The sequence below is a fragment of the Pseudophryne corroboree genome, chromosome 3 (genome assembly GCF_028390025.1).
Source record: "Pseudophryne corroboree isolate aPseCor3 chromosome 3, aPseCor3.hap2, whole genome shotgun sequence".
NCBI classification, from domain to species: Eukaryota; Metazoa; Chordata; class Amphibia; order Anura; family Myobatrachidae; genus Pseudophryne; species Pseudophryne corroboree.
This window is the reverse complement of record NC_086446.1, coordinates 655,542,442-655,559,972: the sequence shown is the minus strand read 5'-3', so window position 1 is coordinate 655,559,972 and position 17,531 is coordinate 655,542,442. Positions and strand designations below refer to the sequence as shown.

Sequence of the window (17,531 nt, the reverse complement as noted above, 5' to 3'; positions counted from 1 at the left end):
TTCAATAGGTTAAATAGGAAGATTTTTGTCAAGTGTGGGATCTATGTTGATAACATTATATACACACTACACTCCAACAGATATAGGATCAGTTATCAAATTTGTAAAGGATTATATATAACCTCACAGAAAAGAGCGCATACACTTTCACAAAAAATTCCATGCAGAAAACAAAGCACAAAATAAATACTAGTTAAAATGCCATTGGAGGAGCGGATTACTATCTCTGAAGTCAAATTGCAATTCCAATTCTAGGGCAATTGATTGTTCCAAAGCAAGTTTTGAACTACAGTTAGATATTAAATGCCAAAAGTTCATCCAGCATCTACCAAATAAATAGTAACCCCAAAGTCACACCGATCAGCTGAAAAAAATCTTCTTATATAGCACACTGTGGTTCCTTTGTTTGATTAATTATAAGGTGATATAAATTCCACAAACTGTGAGATGCAGTTAGTTGCCAGGTGAGCTCTAACCTCCCCCTGTACACAGAATCACTGCTAGCAGGCTTTCCCTGCTTATAGTCTTACCCAGCCATTTGCTGGCAGGGAATACATACGGCAGACCGGCGGGGGATGCTGGCTGTCACTATACCGGCAGCGAGTCCCCTCGCTGCTCTCGCCACAGGTTATATTCCCACTCGGGTGGTGGCATGGACGCACCACCCGAGTGGGAGTATGGGGCTGCGGTCGGTATCGTGAATGCTGGGATCCCACAGGCGTATGTTAACCGCATTCCGCTGGCAGCTGTAGCAGTCCGTGCTGTGATGGGAGGGAGATATAGGATCAGTTATTGGAAACACCATCATAAGGAGAGTTGAAATAACTACAAAAGTAAAACACGTTCACACAGACATTTCTCTGACGTCCTAGTGGATGCTGGGACTCCGTCAGGACCATGGGGAATAGCGGCTCCGCAGGAGACAGGGCACAAAATTTAAAAGTTTGACCACTAGGTGGTGTGTACTGGCTCCTCCCCCTATGACCCTCCTCCAAGCCTCAGTTAGGTTTTTGTGCCCGTCCGAGCAGGGTGCAATCTAGGTGGCTCTCCTAAAGAGCTGCTTAGAAAAAGTTTGTTAGGTTTTTTATTTTCAGTGAGTCCTGCTGGCAACAGGCTCACTGCAACGAGGGACTTAGGGGAGAAGAAGTGAACTCACCTGCGTGCAGGATGGATTTGCTTCTTAGGCTACTGGACACTAGCTCCAGAGGGACGATCACAGGTACAGCTTGGATGGGTCACCGGAGCCGCGCCGCCGACCCCCTTGCAGATGCCGAATAGAGAAGAGGTCCAGAAACCGGCGGCAGAAGACGTCTCAGTCTTCATAAGGTAGCGCACAGCACTGCAGCTGTGCGCCATTGCTCTCCGCACACTTCACACCAGCGGTCACTTAGGGTGCAGGGCGCTGGGGGGGGCGCCCTGGGCAGCAATGTAATATACCTATTCTGGCTAAAATATATCACATATAGCCCCTGGGGCTATATGGATGTATTTAACCCCTGCCAGGTTCCCAAAAAAACCGGGAGAAGAAGCCTGCCGAAAAGGGGGCGGGGCCTATTCTCCTCAGCACACAGCGCCATTTTCCTGCCCAGCTCCGCTGCGAGGAAGGCTCCCAGGACTCTCCCCTGCACTGCACTACAGAAACAGGGTAAAAACAGAGAGGGGGGGCACTTATTGGCGATATTTATAATATTTGAGCTGCTATAAAGGGAACACACTTATTAAGGTTGTCCCTATATATATTTATAGCGCTTGGGTGTGTGCTGGCAAACTCTCCCTCTGTCTCCCCAAAGGGCTAGTGGGGTCCTGTCTTCTATCAGAGCATTCCCTGTGTGTCGGTACGTGTGTGTCGACATGTATGAGGACGATGTTGGCGTGGAGGCGGAGCAATTGCCTGTAATGGTGATGTCACCCCCTAGGGAGTCGACACCAGAATGGATGGCTTTGTTTATGGAATTACGGGATAGTGTCAGCACGCTACAAAAGTCGGTTGACGACATGAGACAGCCGGCAAACCAGTTAGTACCTGTCCAGGCGTCTCAGACACCGTCAGGGGCTGTAAAACGCCCTTTACCTCAGTCGGTCGACACAGACACTGACACTGAATCCAGTGTCGACGGTGAAGAAACAAACGTATTTTCCAGTAGGGCCACACGTTATATGATCACGGCAATGAAGGAGGCTTTGCATATCTCTGATACTGCAAGTACCACAAAAAGGGGTATTATGTGGGGTCTGAAAAAACTACCTGTAGTTTTTCCTGAATCAGAGGAATTGAATGACGTGTGTGATGAAGCGTGGGTTACCCCTGATAAAAAACTGCTAATTTCAAAGAAGTTATTGGCATTATACCCTTTCCCGCCAGAGGTTAGGGCGCGCTGGGAAACACCCCCTAGGGGGTGGACAAGGCGCTCACACGTTTATCCAAACAAGTGGCGTTACCGTCTCCTGATACGGCCGCCCTCAAGGATCCAGCTGATAGGAGGCTGGAAAATACTCTAAAAAGTATATACACACATACTGGTGTTATACTGCGACCAGCAATCGCCTCAGCCTGGATGTGCAGTGCTGGGGTGGCTTGGTCGGATTCCCTGACTGAAAATATTGATACCCTGGATAGGGACAGTATTTTATTGACTATAGAGCAATTAAAGGATGCGTTCCTTTATATGCGAGATGCACAGAGAGATATCTGCACTCTGGCATCAAGAGTAAGTGCGATGTCCATATCTGCCAGAAGAAGTCTATGGACACGACAGTGGTCAGGCGATGCGGATTCCAAACGGCATATGGAAGTATTGCCGTATAAAGGAGAGGAATTATTTGGGGTCGGTCTATCGGATTTGGTAGCCACGGCAACAGCCGGGAAGTCCACCTTTTTACCTCAAGTCCCCTCCCAACAGAAAAAGCCGCAGTCTTTTCAGCCGCAGTCCTTTCGTTCCTATAAGAACAAGCGAGCAAAAGGACATTCATATTTGCCCCGAGGCAAAGGAAAGGGTAAGAGACTGCACCAAGCAGCCCCTTCCCAGGAGCAGAAGTCCTCCCCGGCTTCTGCAAAGGCCTCAGCATGACGCTGGGACCTAACAAGCGGACTCAGGGGCGGTGGGGGGTCGCCTCAAGAATTTCAGCGCACAGTGGGCTCACTCGCAGGTGGACCCCTGGATCCTGCAGGTAGTATCTCAGGGTTACAGGTTGGAATTCGAGAAGTCTCCCCCTCGCCGGTTCCTAAAGTCTGCTTTGCCAACGTCTCCCTCCGACAGGGCGACGGTATTGGAAGCCATTCACAAGCTGTATTCTCAGCAGGTGATAGTCAAGGTACCCCTTCTACAACAGGGAAAGGGGTATTACTCCACGCTATTTGTAGTACCGAAGCCGGACGGCTCGGTAAGACCTATTCTAAATCTGAAATCTCTGAACCTGTACATACAAAAATTCAAGTTCAAGATGGAGTCACTCAGAGCAGTGATAGCGAATCTGGAAGAGGGGGATTTTATGGTGTCCTTGGACATCAAGGATGCTTACCTTCATGTCCCAATTTGCCCTTCACACCAAGGGTACCTCAGGTTCGTGGTACAAAACTGTCATTATCAGTTTCAGACGCTGCCGTTTGGATTGTCCACGGCACCCAGGGTCTTTACCAAGGTAATGGCCGAAATGATGATTCTTCTTCGAAGAGAAGGCGTATTAATTATCCCTTACTTGGACGATCTCCTGATAAGGGCAAGATCCAGAGAACAGCTGGAGGTCGGAGTAGCACTAACTCAAGTAGTGCTCCAACAGCACGGGTGGATTCTGAATTTTCCAAAATCCCAACTGATCCCGACGACACGTCTGCTGTTCCTAGGGATGATTCTGGACACTGTTCAGAAAAAGGTATTTCTTCCGGAGGAGAAAGCCAGGGAGTTATCCGAACTAGTCAGGAACCTCCTAAAACCAGGGACAGTGTCTGTGCATCAATGCACAAGAGTCCTGGGAAAAATGGTGGCTTCTTACGAAGCGATTCCATTCGGCAGATTCCATGCACAAATTTTTCAGTGGGATCTGCTAGACAAATGGTCCGGATCGCATCTGCAGATGCATCAGCGGATAAAATTGTCGACAAGGACAAGGGTCTCTCTGCTATGGTGGTTGCAGAGTACTCATCTGTTAGAGGGCCGCAGATTCGGCATACAGAACTGGGTCCTAGTGACCACGGATGCCAGCCTGAGAGGCTGGGGAGCGGTCACACGAGGAAGAAACTTCCAGGGCGTGTGGTCAAGCCTGGAAACGTCTCTTCACATAAATATACTGGAGCTAAGAGCAATCTACAATGCTCTAAGCCTGGCAAAACCTCTGCTTCAGGGTCAGCCGGTGTTGATCCAGTCGGACAACATCACGGCAGTCGCCCACGTAAACAGACAGGGCGGCACAAGAAGCAGGAGGGCAATGGCAGAAGCTGCAAGGATTCTTCGCTGGGCGGAAAATCATGTGATAGCACTGTCAGCAGTGTTCATTCCGGGAGTGGGCAACTGGGAAGCAGACTTCCTCAGCAGACACGATCTTCACCCGGGAGAGTGGGGACTTCATCCAGAAGTCTTCCACATGATTGTGGTCCATTGGGAAAGACCAATGGTGGACATGATGGCGTCCCGCCTCAACAAAAAACTGGACAGGTATTGCGCCAGGTCAAGAGACCCTCAGGCAATAGCTGTGGACGCTCTGGTAACACCATGGGTGTACCAGTCAGTGTATGTGTTCCCTCCTCTTCCTCTCATACCCAAGGTACTGAGAATTATACGGCAAAGGGGAGTAAGAACGATACTCGTGGCTCCGGACTGGCCAAGAAGGACTTGGTACCCGGAACTTCAGGAGATGCTCACGGAAGATCCGTGGCCTCTACCTCTAAGAAGGGACCTGCTTCAGCAGGGACCGTGTCTATTCCAAGACTTACCGCGGCTGCGTTTGACGGCATGGCGGTTGAACGCCGGATCCTAAGGGAAAAAGGCATTCCGGAAGAGGTCATCCCTACCCTGGTCAAAGCCAGGAAGGAGGTGACTGCACAACATTATCACCGCGTTTGGAGAAAATATGTTGCATGGTGTGAGGCCAGGAAGGCCCCGACAGAGGAATTTCAACTGGGTCGATTCCTACATTTCCTGCAAACAGGATTATCTATGGGCCTCAAATTAGGGTCCATTAAGGTTCAAATTTCGGCCCTGTCGATATTCTTCCAGAAAGAATTGGCTTCAGTTCCTGAAGTTCAGACTTTTGTAAAAGGAGTACTACATATACAGCCCCCGGTTGTGCCCCCAGTGGCACCGTGGGATCTCAATGTAGTTCTGGATTTTCTCAAATCCCATTGGTTTGAGCCACTCAAATCGGTAGATTTGAAATATCTTACATGGAAAGTAACCATGCTACTGGCTCTGGCTTCAGCCAGGAGAGTGTCAGAATTGGCAGCTTTATCATATAAAAGCCCATATCTGATTTTCCATTCGGACAGGGCAGAATTGAGGACGCGTCCTCATTTTCTGCCTAAGGTGGTATCAGCGTTTCACCTGAACCAGCCTATTGTGGTGCCTGCGGCTACTAGCGATTTGGAGGATTCCAAGTTGCTGGACGTTGTCAGAGCATTGAAAATATATATTTCAAGGACGGCTGGAGTCAGAAAATCTGACTCGCTGTTTATACTATATGCACCCAACAAGCTGGGTGCTCCTGCTTCTAAGCAGACGATTGCTCGTTGGATTTGTAGCACAATTCAACTGGCACATTCTGTGGCAGGCTTGCCACAGCCTAAATCTGTCAAGGCCCACTCCACAAGGAAGGTGGGCTCATCTTGGGCGGCTGCCCGAGGGGTCTCGGCATTACAACTCTGCCGAGCAGCTACGTGGTCAGGGGAGAACACGTTTGTAAAATTCTACAAATTTGATACCCTGGCTAAGGAGGACCTGGAGTTCTCTCATTCGGTGCTGCAGAGTCATCCGCACTCTCCCGCCCGTTTGGGAGCTTTGGTATAATCCCCATGGTCCTGACGGAGTCCCAGCATCCACTAGGACGTCAGAGAAAATAAGATTTTACTTACCGATAAATCTATTTCTCGTAGTCCGTAGTGGATGCTGGGCGCCCATCCCAAGTGCGGATTGTCTGCAATACTTGTACATAGTTATTGTTACAAAAAAATCGGGTTGTTTATTGTTGTGAGCCATCTTTTCAGAGGCTCCTACGTTATCATACTGTTAACTGGGTTCAGATCACAAGTTGTACGGTGTGATTGGTGTGGCTGGTTTGAGTCTTACCCGGGATTCAAAATCCTTCCTTATTGTGTACGCTCGTCCGGGCACAGTATCCTAACTGAGGCTTGGAGGAGGGTCATAGGGGGAGGAGCCAGTACACACCACCTAGTGGTCAAACTTTTAAATTTTGTGCCCTGTCTCCTGCGGAGCCGCTATTCCCCATGGTCCTGACGGAGTCCCAGCATCCACTACGGACTACGAGAAATAGATTTATCGGTAAGTAAAATCTTATTTTTCACTACCTTTCTTCATAATTTCACTGATGACCTCTGCTAAACAGGTAAATATATAGGTAAATGTCTGGCATAGCTAAACCTTATGAATGTAGTCATGGAGAGCGAAATGTGTTATGTATGTAGTAATCCAAATCCGAAAGTACAGATGTATTGGTTAATGTCAACAATATCCAGATTTACTCACTGTGTTTTTAAAGGGCATTGTTAATTTATTATTTATTACCAGTTATTTATATAGCGCACATATTCCACAGCTCTTTACAGAGAGTATTTGGCCATTCACATCAGTCCCTGCTCCAGTGGAGCTTACAATCTATTCCCTATCACACACATTCACGCTAAGGTTAATTTGTAGGGAGCCAATTAAACTACCAGTATTTTTTTGGATTGTGGGAGGAAACCGGAGTACCCAGAGAAAACCCACGCAAGCACAGTGAGAATATACAAACTCCACACAGTTAGGGCCATTGTGGGAGTTGAACCCCCATGACCTCAGTGCTGTGAGGCAGTAATGCTAACCATTACACCGTCTGTGCTGCCCTAGCAGCACATTATATGTGTTATCTTATGCATACTGTTATGCCAAAAGGGTTTACGTTCTAGTAATGTGTTGTTTTAATAGGGTGTTTTATTTAATAATAAAACAACACTTGAAGGTTGTATTTTTTTCCCAAGCTTTTTTTTTTATTTCTAAATGATCTTCATATGTTATTAACGCAAAGCATACAGCAAAGCAGCAAGTACATCCAAATGCCAGGAATACACTGTTCCTTACAGCTCTTACAGAATACCGTGTCCTGTTCCCTCACTAGATTGAATTTGCTTTGCAAACAAAGCCAGCATGTCTGTGTACTAGCAAAGTCAGCATATGATTTGTTCCATGTGCCCAGAAAATCCCATCTTGCCTTAAAGTAAACTGTTCTGTGCTGTATAATGGTTTTTCTGCTGTGTTTCAGGTTATCTTTCAGTAAAAATGGGGTTGTTAGAATAGATGGATTCTCTACCCCTGACCAGTATGACGATGAAGCGCTGAGTTTATGGACGCACGAGAACTATGAAGATGATGAGTTGGATCTACACTCTATTAAGTATATCTTGGGTTACATTGGTGATAAATTCTGTCAGTTGGTGACGTCCGAAAAAGCTGCCATGTCCTGGGTGAAGAAGGATGGTACGTATAGCCGAAGTTGTGTATACTGTCTGGCATTAAACTCGCTGGTGTGTGTCACACACGTCTTCTCTGCAAATATTGTGTGAGGAGAAGTGTCGATGGAATGAATGAAATACACATGGCATGCGAATGACTTCTGTGAGTTTACAGCAACAGAGGGGAACACATTAGAAAATGATGGTAACAAAAATGAATTGTACTGTTATGTCTGAGAAAGAGACTATATTGTACTGCGGTAATTGATGAGAAATATATCAGGCTCCCAATGAGTGGATCTGAAATTGAAGGCAAACCTTGAGCCAGGAAGACCCACTAAAGCTGGTGGCCCATATCTAGTGTATTCCCTGCCATGATGTAAACTCAGCCGGCGCACCATTGTGGGTGTTTTCTTATATGGTTTTTTAATGATATTGCATAATACAACCAGAAATGTCACAAATATATAAATGTGATGAGTCTGGGATTGACAATTGTAACGGTGCACCAACCTCCATGGTTTCTGCTCTGTTTGAACAAAAGTAATTGTGAACAATGTTACATTTATGTCTTTTACTTTGGATGAGGATAGTATGATTGTTTGCACACAGATGGCAGGCATGTATGTAGGTGACAGTGGAGCAGATAGAGAAGAACAGGGTGCTGCTTCAAATGCACAGTTTACCAGTTGATATGGCAGACACTGCCACATTGTCCAGAAAGCTTCATAGCTTCAGCAGATGATAAATCATTTGGGAGTGCTTAGAAATCAGCATTAGTGTTGATGAAACAGTGCATTTCCTCACAGTCTTACCTGAGCAATGGTTGATGCCGATGGTAAATGGTGTAGTAACATTACTCTCCTGGAAAAACGCTCTCCCACCTCATCCAGAAGTAGAGCTGTGACGTAGACCAATCCCAACTAGCAGTGTGCCTAGTGCAGTGTGACAGCTGGGTACATATTTAGGGTGCCGTTTTCAGGCTAGGGTGTTCCTGGATGGCAGGCTAGGGCTTCCTCTAGTCATCACAACACTATTGTGATGTAACCTAGAGTAATAGTGGCCCTGAGAAGGTGCAACACCAGAATTAATCATTTTGTGATGGGGAACGGATTCTGAATTCACACAATGCAGTAAAGGAAAGATAGCCCCAGAGCTGTTTTTCCCAAATCCTGTTCTAACATACCTCCAGCTGCTCATGTTTTCAGGATTTTCTCTGGTGGAAACAAGCAGGATAATTACTGTCCCAGCCAAGTTAGCTCCTTCTCATCTGAGCACGATTAACGAAATCCTGATGAGCTGCTAACGGTATGAGAGGACTGGATGTGGAAGACGCTGCACTAGACGTCTTGCGCTCTGTTTTATACTGGGAAACCTTTCCGCCACTGACAAGTTGACACAGTAAAATATCTTGGTTTTTGTTTTTAAGCATTGTTGATCTAGCTGAAAGACACGATGACTTGTCACACAAGGTCTCCGACAAAATAAGTCACCATTATATTAAGCAAATGTTTCCACAGAGCAGATGTTGATGTTTTTTCTAAATTCTTCTGCGTTTCAGCAAAAATAGCCTGGAAGAGAGCGGTGCGAGGTGTTCGCGAGATGTGCGATGCCTGTGAGGCCACCTTGTTTAACATTCACTGGGTCTGCCAGAAATGTGGATTTGTGGTCTGTCTGGATTGTTACAAGGCGAAGGAAAGGAAAAGTTCTCGAGGTCAGTTTACATGAAGCACTCCTTTCTGTGCTGTGTTTATTCTGCCTTCTCCCAGAAATGCTTAGCCAGCAATCTCCTGCACGCTTCTCGTATCTGGTGAATTGCTATTTTTGTACTGCAGAAACTCCCCTTCGGTGATTACAGCTAGAGATTTCATAACTTCCCTTTTATTCCCCCTCCTCCCCCCCCGGTCCACGTGGAGCTAGATCTTTAATCTGAACTGTTTCACAGTTCTCTTGTATAAGGTTTGACGTTAGTATCTATTTGAGAACTTACAGCTTTGAGACTGGAGTTTGTGTGTCCCACTTTATCAATGCGGTTATTTCTAGTGATGAGCGAGGTTCGGTTTTACTCGGTTCTCAAAACGGCATCTTATTGGCTATCCAAAACACGTGACATCCGTGAGCCAATAAGATGCCGTTTTGAGAACCGAGTAAAACCGAGTAAAACCGAACCCGCTCATCACTAGTTATTTCTACTGCTTCTCCCAGTGGCGTGACACCCGTTAAGCATAAAGATTACAGTGTGCGTGTGGTTTGGAATGGGGCCCATTCACTTACAGCGAGAAGCAGGTTTACAGCACATTGCTGCTGAATCAGGATCTAAGCACATGTTGAAATTCAGCCTAAAATTCTGTATAAAGAGACTTGAATAGTTCTCAAATATATATGTAAAGTTTCCCGCACGATGACATATTTGTCACTTTTGTGGCTTTCTGTCAAATATTGCAGCAGAAGTGTGTTAGTATTCTGTCCTGTCCATTCTGCCAGTTGCTGTAACCTCAAACCTGACCTCATGGCTGCATTTAATTAAAGCAGAATAAATAAGTGGGATAAATTGGCATATTTCAATAATAAATCATTCTGACTTTTGAGGGTATTGGCGGATTTTAATAAAATGAAATCATAAATCCATACCATGGTAAAGAGAATTGATTTAATCTCTGTAAATTTAATGACCTGTGAATTCTGTCAAAACACCACTAAAAGATGGTTAAAGAGCTTCCATGGCTCAGGGCATCAGTTTAAATTGCCTGTCAGAATAGTATGATTTAGTGAAGACCTCACAGGACAAGGTGCGTGGTTGTAAATATCCGATGGAAGGATGTTCATTTATCCAGGGATACACTGTCAAATAAGGCCAGTGCTTCTGTGCATCTTTTATTGGTAGCTACGCCCAGGGGTTATATATATACGCAGTCTAAAGTTTAATTTACTGTATCCTTAAACTTTGTACTGTAATGAGTGTCCCGTAATCTAATTTGGATTCTTTGAAACAATTAGAACTTTTGCTGTGTATCAGCCTAGGTCACCACTAGTGTGTTATGCTATTTATGAACAATAAACCTGAAATAGAAAGTTGATGCTGTTGTAATGCAAATATATCTTCATAGTGCTGAGATTGTGTATTCCTCATTATTCCATCTAATATTTAACTGTATAATTAACTGTACATTAATAATAATATGAATTATTATGCACACATTTCCAGCTGTTACGGCTATTAGATCAGTGACTAATTGTAAATGAACAAAGTTCACAGTCTGACATTTTGGTTTTCTCACACGTTTCTTCAGCCACCCTAAATGCAGAAGGGGAAATTTATAGGCATAAATTAATTTGTATATGAAAATTACTCAATTCCTAATGTATTTTGTCAAGTCCTGTTTTCTCATATGATTGGTGTTTGCAGACCTATACCCGACAGTAACAGTTTCTGGTCTTACAGATAGAGAGTTATACACTTGGCTGAAATGTGTAAAGGGACAACCTCATGATTACAAGCACCTTATGCCCACACAGATTATTCCAAGTTCGGGTAAGTTCACAAACTATTTTGTAGTCAATTTTGCATTGTGTGTACCAGGGCTGATTAAGGCTGGAAATATGAGATGTTCTCGTCCACTGTATCTGCAAATAGTTATCAGGCAGCAAAACTAAATGCTATATATTGGCACATATTGGGGCAGATTTATTAAGCCTGGGGAAGTGATAAAGTGGAAGGTGATAACGCACCAGCCAGTCAGCTCCTAACTTCCATGTTACAGGCTGGGTTTGAAATATGACAGTTAGGAGCTGACTGGCTGGTCCTTTATCACCTTCCACTTTATCACTTCACCAGGCTTAATTAATCTGGCCCATTGTTACTCTGGTTGTTATATGGGCAACAGGCGTTTGGGACGTCGGCAATCAAAATCCCAATGGGTTTGGTTTTCCACGCCCTAACCCTCCCTTCCTGGTGGTGCCTCAACCTACCACCACAGAATACACGCTAGTAAATGCTTGGATTTGTTATTGTGAGCTGGTTCTCATAAAGTTCAAGTTGTTTTTTTTTACCATCTTAACGATAGGGAACTTTAAAGCTAGAGTCTTATTGCTGCTATGTCTTCTCTTCCATTGTAGTTCTGACTGACCTCCTAGAAGCAATGCACAACCTCCGAGATAAATTTGTAATTAAATCAAACTGCCAGTGTACCATTAAACAGAACTCACAAAGCAGCAAGTTCCCGGCAATGAATGGAGTGTCGCAGGTGAGGCTGCATTTCCGACATCCATAGGAGTGATTGGGGTCTGAAAATCAATAAGTCACATTTATTCTGCCTACATGGCAGAGTGATGATAATAGAGCACTCATGCTCAGCGAGTCCTCCGGGCTTGCTGATCCGTGTCTGTGATCATGCGTTCTGCTATTCTGTGGTGCTTAAGGCATGTCTCACATGTTTAACATTAATAAGAACATGTAGAGAACAAGACTCTGATGTGACTGTGACTAAGCTATTTGAGCTCTATACTGGTGCCAAATAAGAGGAGCTAGAAGAACTGGCTGTGGGACTGTACTAGTATTTAATATAGACTACTGATATTCGTTACTCTCTTTATATGGTGTGCACATTGCAAAATTGCTGTTATGGTGGAAATGTTTCTGAAACGAGTGACTTATTGGACTGAATACATTTGAAAGCACTTCAGTACAAATAATATCCCTGATGGTAAGAGGGAGGTGGGTGTGTGTGAAGGGGGAGCACTGAGCTAGCTGGTTTCTAGTTGTACACACATGCTAAATGACTCATTCTATCCTCACTAGGACGTGACCTCAATATTACACACAGCAGTTATGTCACTCTTTGCCTTGCCTTGTAATGGTTTATACCAGTACATTAAGAAAGGCGTGTACTGGCAACTGCACATGGAAGGTGGTCACGGAGTGGCTTATGTGCCCTGTAATGGTTAATGCCAATACGTTCAGTAAGAAAGGCGTGTACTGGCAACTGCACATGGAAGGTGGTCACGGAGTGGCTTATGTGCCCTGTAATGGTTAATGCCAATACGTTCAGTAAGAAAGGCGTGTACTGGCAACTGCACATGGAAGGTGGTCACGGAGTGGCTTATGTGCCCTGTAATGGTTAATGCCAATACGTTCAGTAAGAAAGGCGTGTACTGGCAACTGCACATGGAAGGTGGTCACGGAGTGGCTTATGTGCCCTGTAATGGTTAATGCCAATACGTTCAGTAAGAAAGGCGTGTACTGGCAACTGCACATGGAAGGTGGTCACGGAGTAGCTTATGTGCCCTGTAATGGTTAATACCAATACGTTCAGTAAGAAAGGCGTGTACTGGCAACTGCACATGGAAGGTGGTCACGGAGTGGCTTATGTGCCCTGTAATGGTTAATGCCAATACGTTCAGTAAGAAAGGCGTGTACTGGCAACTGCACATGGAAGGTGGTCACAGAACGGCTTATCTTGAAGAGTGAAAAATCTGTTTTGAGTTTGCAGAATTCTTTGGCATGGGTGAAAACATACTTAGATAACACTCTCTGAGGGGGTTTGGTAAATCTCCATACTCTCATCTCAGTGAGTGTTGGTGTAACTGTAGGTTTGTATTTATGGTACGTTATATGTTGCCATATAATCTGTTGTTGTTTTTTTTCTAGCTATCATTCAAAAGATTATAAATAATTACTGGGTGAACTTTTTTTTATTGAATTTTCTTTTAGGTGTTGCAAAACGTCCTGAATCACAGTAACAAGATATCTCTAAGCTTGCCAGACCTACAGCAGCACAGTCCTTCTCAAAAGCCTGAAGCCAATGGTAGCCTGAGCCCAGGGAGTGACACAAGCACAGACAGCAAGCTGGCTTCCTCAGAATCCCATTCCTCTCTGCACTGGCTAGCGGACCTGGCCGAACAGAAGTCTAGGGAAGAAAAGAAAGGTGAGTGACTACATCAGGCAGTAACCAGCAGCATCCCACAACATGTAGAAAACTGCAAGTGTTGCGGTCATCTGACTATTTGCCACATAGAATCTAGTTTTTCACCTTTAGTGATGGACATCTGGATATGTTCCGTGTGCCTGTTAATTGAATCTGTCTGTGTGGACCACTTATAATGGATCTACAGAGAACATCAATCTAGATAACAGAAAAGAGAGAGTAGTAGCTTCCAGTGAGATACATAACAATCATGTAAGACATGCCCTCTTCTCTTATGCTTACAGGCCCCTGTAAAAGACATGCTGGTGTATTTGTTTTTTTTTGCATTCTATTTAGTGAGATTATAAAATCTGTTTGGTCTCTTCAACGCTGTAACACCTCGAAAATGTTTTTCCCTATACAGAGAATAAAGAACGTCCAGTGGGCAAACATATCAAGGAAGACCAAGATAATGAGACCGTAAACTGCAAATCCTCCTCACCCATATCGCAAAGCACCGAGCAAGGCTCCACCCTGCGGGACCTGCTGACTACTACCGCCGGCAAACTACGCCTGGGGTCAACAGATGCAGGCATCGCCTTTGCGCCCGTTTACACGGCAGGAAATCCAGTGAGTTTTTGCTATGTCATTGTGGACCTTGAGCCTTATTCAGGTTTGTTAGTAAACCAAAAAAGCACACTAATGGGTAAAACCATGTTACACTGCAGGTGGGGAAGATGTAATGTGCAGAGAGAGTTAGATTTGGGTGGGGTGTGTTCAAACTGAAATCTTAATTGCAGTATAAAAATAAAGCAGCCAGTATTTACCCTGCACAGAAACAAAATAACCCACCCAAATCTAAATCTCTCTGCACATGTTAGATCGGCCCCACCTGCAGTGCAACATGTTTTTTTCCATCCATGTGCTTTTTTGGTTTGCTAACAAACCTGAATAACCCCCCTTATCTACAGACTTGTTATACCTTTTCTAAATAGTTATACTGTGCTCTTAAACTCTGGGCATATCTGTTTGAATGTTAAGATTATTTGAATTGCAGAAATCGTGGGTAGGGAAAATGTTGTAAAGGGAAAGTAATTCTGTATCAAAACAGATCTCAGACACCAGCCGTGGGCCAAAGACAACCAAGGACTTGGAAGCGAACAGCTAACAAAGTTGTCTTTGAATGGGAAATGCAAGAGCAGTGCTTAATATTTAATTGGTGCAGACAAGTTAAATCAGGCCTGAAACTGGGTACAGGGAGCTAAAAAAACATTCCCAAGCAATCGTAAACTGAATTAAACAAAAATAAAATAAAAATATATAGATAGATAGTTAGATATGCAGCCTGCACACTGGATGACTTATGAATAATAGCTCAGAAGTCTGTTTTGGCAACCGTTTCCGAACAGTACTCAATCTTTTTTCAGGATGTGCGTGAAGTTCTGAAATATTGATTGCCAAAACAGTCTTATGAGGTGGTAATTAGGAGAGCACCAAGATGCAATCACTTCCAGTTGAGTATCGGAGTGCCAGCTTGGAGTGTGTGTGTGTGTGTGTGTGTATATATATATATATATATATATATATATATATATATATATACCTCCAAAACCGCACGGCACTCGCAGGGACTCGTTACACCAAAAAATGTAATGGCAGTGTTTCAAACCGTCAACATGTTTCGAGGCTGACGCCTCTTCCTCAGGACACACCAACATACACCAACTAGACATACATTGTACATTTAAATACCTGATACCCAGGAGATCCACCCGCCACGCTAATCGTCCACAGCTGCCTCCGATGAAAGACCGCGGGCACCTCATCGGAGGCAGCTGTGGACGATCAGCCATTAAATTTTTTGGTGTAACGAGTCCCTGCGAGTGCCGTGCGGTTTTGGAGGTATGTGTGGATCATTGCACAGGGCACCGGGACCAGCTGTTTGAAAGCACAGAGTGCCGGCTGATTTGGAAATACTATATATATATATATATATATATATATATATATATATATATATATATATATATATATATATATATATATATATATATATATACCAGACGATGGGTGCAATAAATACCAAAACATTGCAGATTGATGGGACATAAGCCCGTTAAATATGAGAAGTCCTGTGAGTGCTGCTTTATGTTACAGTTATATTGAGCTTGCTTTTGCTTAGGAGGGCATCGGCAATTAATAACATGGTCTTTTGTGGAGTGCCATGTACTTCTGTCGACTATATATAGATAGATGTATAGACATATATACATTTATATATTTTTTATGGGTTTTTTTTTTATACTCTGATGTTTGACAGAAGCATCAGTGAACACAGCAGCACAGATAGATTATTGTATTACGTATGAGTACAAAAAGCTATAACTTGTAACACTGACGCTCCCTGCAATGTTCTCTCGTGTCTGTCTAATATTTAGCCATCTAGAACTGCTTCCAGCATCTCACTGCACACAAGATATGTCACTTTGTAAAACATGATGCCGTCCTTGAGACATTGGTTGGGTTCTTAGTGAATGTATGTTTTTGTTCGTAAATAACAGAACGGTAAAGGCGGACGGTCTATGCCAAACATCTTGGATGACATCATTGCCTCGGTGGTTGAAAACAAGATTCCTGCCACAAGGCCACCTAAACCCAGCGTGAAATCTGAGCCAAAGGAGGAAATACCAGACAGCCGCAAGCCACCACCGGATGAGAACACAAGAACACACAATGAGATTCCACATTCTTGGATCTGTGATCGTCACATTTTATGGCTAAAAGATCATAAACATAACAGCAACTGGAAGCTCTTCAGAGAGTGCTGGAAGCAAGGAAAGGTTAGTAATATTGTGCTAGGGTCAATGAACTGACAGCAGATTCTCTATAGACAGGCAGTGTTCTTTGGAAGCAGAGTGTGGTTCTTTTAGGACCCTGCAGGTAGACCCACTCACTGCATCAGCGGCTCCATTAATCCGTTTATTTTATGTATCATCATTACATTTAAATTCCATAATGTTAGAGATATGAACAAAGCCAATTCCTACATAAATCTGTCTGTGCATGCTGTATACAGCATAGTATGTAGAGTTGGTGCACCTGGGCATTGGCCAGATATGCTGTTCATTAGTAATTGTTGTCCCCATATGTTTGTGTTTTTCCTTCCTTATATTTACCGATAGTAAGATATGTGGTTAGTAAACAATAAGGGCACGGACTCATATGTAGATAAACCAATTTCTGGAAATAATAAAATATAAGTGTCTAAAGGCCCGTACACACTGTTCGATATATCGGCCGTTCTCTTGAACGGCCGATATATCGTGGGACCGTCGGCCAGTGTGTACGGCCGATACGTCTGTGAACTCCGTCGTTCACAGACGTATCGTGTCAGCCGCGCAGCACAGCCGTCCGCCAATGTATCTACCGATATATTGGCCCGTCGCTGTGTGTGTACGGGGCGGTCGGCCAACCGCCCGTACACATGCTGCGGCGGCCGGCGGTGATTGACAGCTGAATTGGGCGGGCGGGCGTGTGTACACGCCCGCCCAGTTCATGACGTCAGTCCCCGACGGATCGGGCAGTGTGTATGCACAGCACACTGCCCGATACGTCCATAGATATATCTGCAGATCAGTTGATCTGCCTATATATCTACTAGTGTGTTCCCACCTTAAGTTGTATGGGGTGTGTGAGCTTTTTGCCTAATTATACCGCTCTGCTGCTGATCATAGCTGTTGGCGAGCAGCGTTTGTGGTGTGTTTGTGTTTGTTATGCTTTGGACATAGATGTGAGCTGACTGTTATGTAATGAAACTGAAGTCACATGGAAGTGGGGCTTAGGATCTCTGCATTCCCTCTTCCTACTGTTTGTATTAATTGCAGAGCTTCCAGCGATCACTCTCATTAACACCAGTCCTTATGGTTGCTGTGTACACCACCTGCGATTGCTTTATCTTTCTCTGATTTGGACAA

General features: G+C 44.4%; 1 protein-coding gene across 2 annotated transcripts in view; it reads left to right on the top strand.

Annotated features, from left to right (window-relative positions):
• Window positions 1-17,531, top strand: part of JMJD1C (jumonji domain containing 1C) — a 438,983-nt gene that overhangs the window by 408,443 nt on the left and 13,009 nt on the right. For both annotated transcript variants that reach the window (XM_063961821.1, XM_063961823.1), the window contains 7 exons: window positions 7,465-7,679; window positions 9,216-9,368; window positions 11,097-11,186; window positions 11,771-11,898; window positions 13,365-13,578; window positions 13,982-14,187; window positions 16,119-16,397. In XM_063961821.1, the coding sequence (XP_063817891.1) occupies window positions 7,465-7,679; window positions 9,216-9,368; window positions 11,097-11,186; window positions 11,771-11,898; window positions 13,365-13,578; window positions 13,982-14,187; window positions 16,119-16,397 (1,285 nt within the window). The remainder of the gene's footprint in view (window positions 1-7,464; window positions 7,680-9,215; window positions 9,369-11,096; window positions 11,187-11,770; window positions 11,899-13,364; window positions 13,579-13,981; window positions 14,188-16,118; window positions 16,398-17,531) is intronic.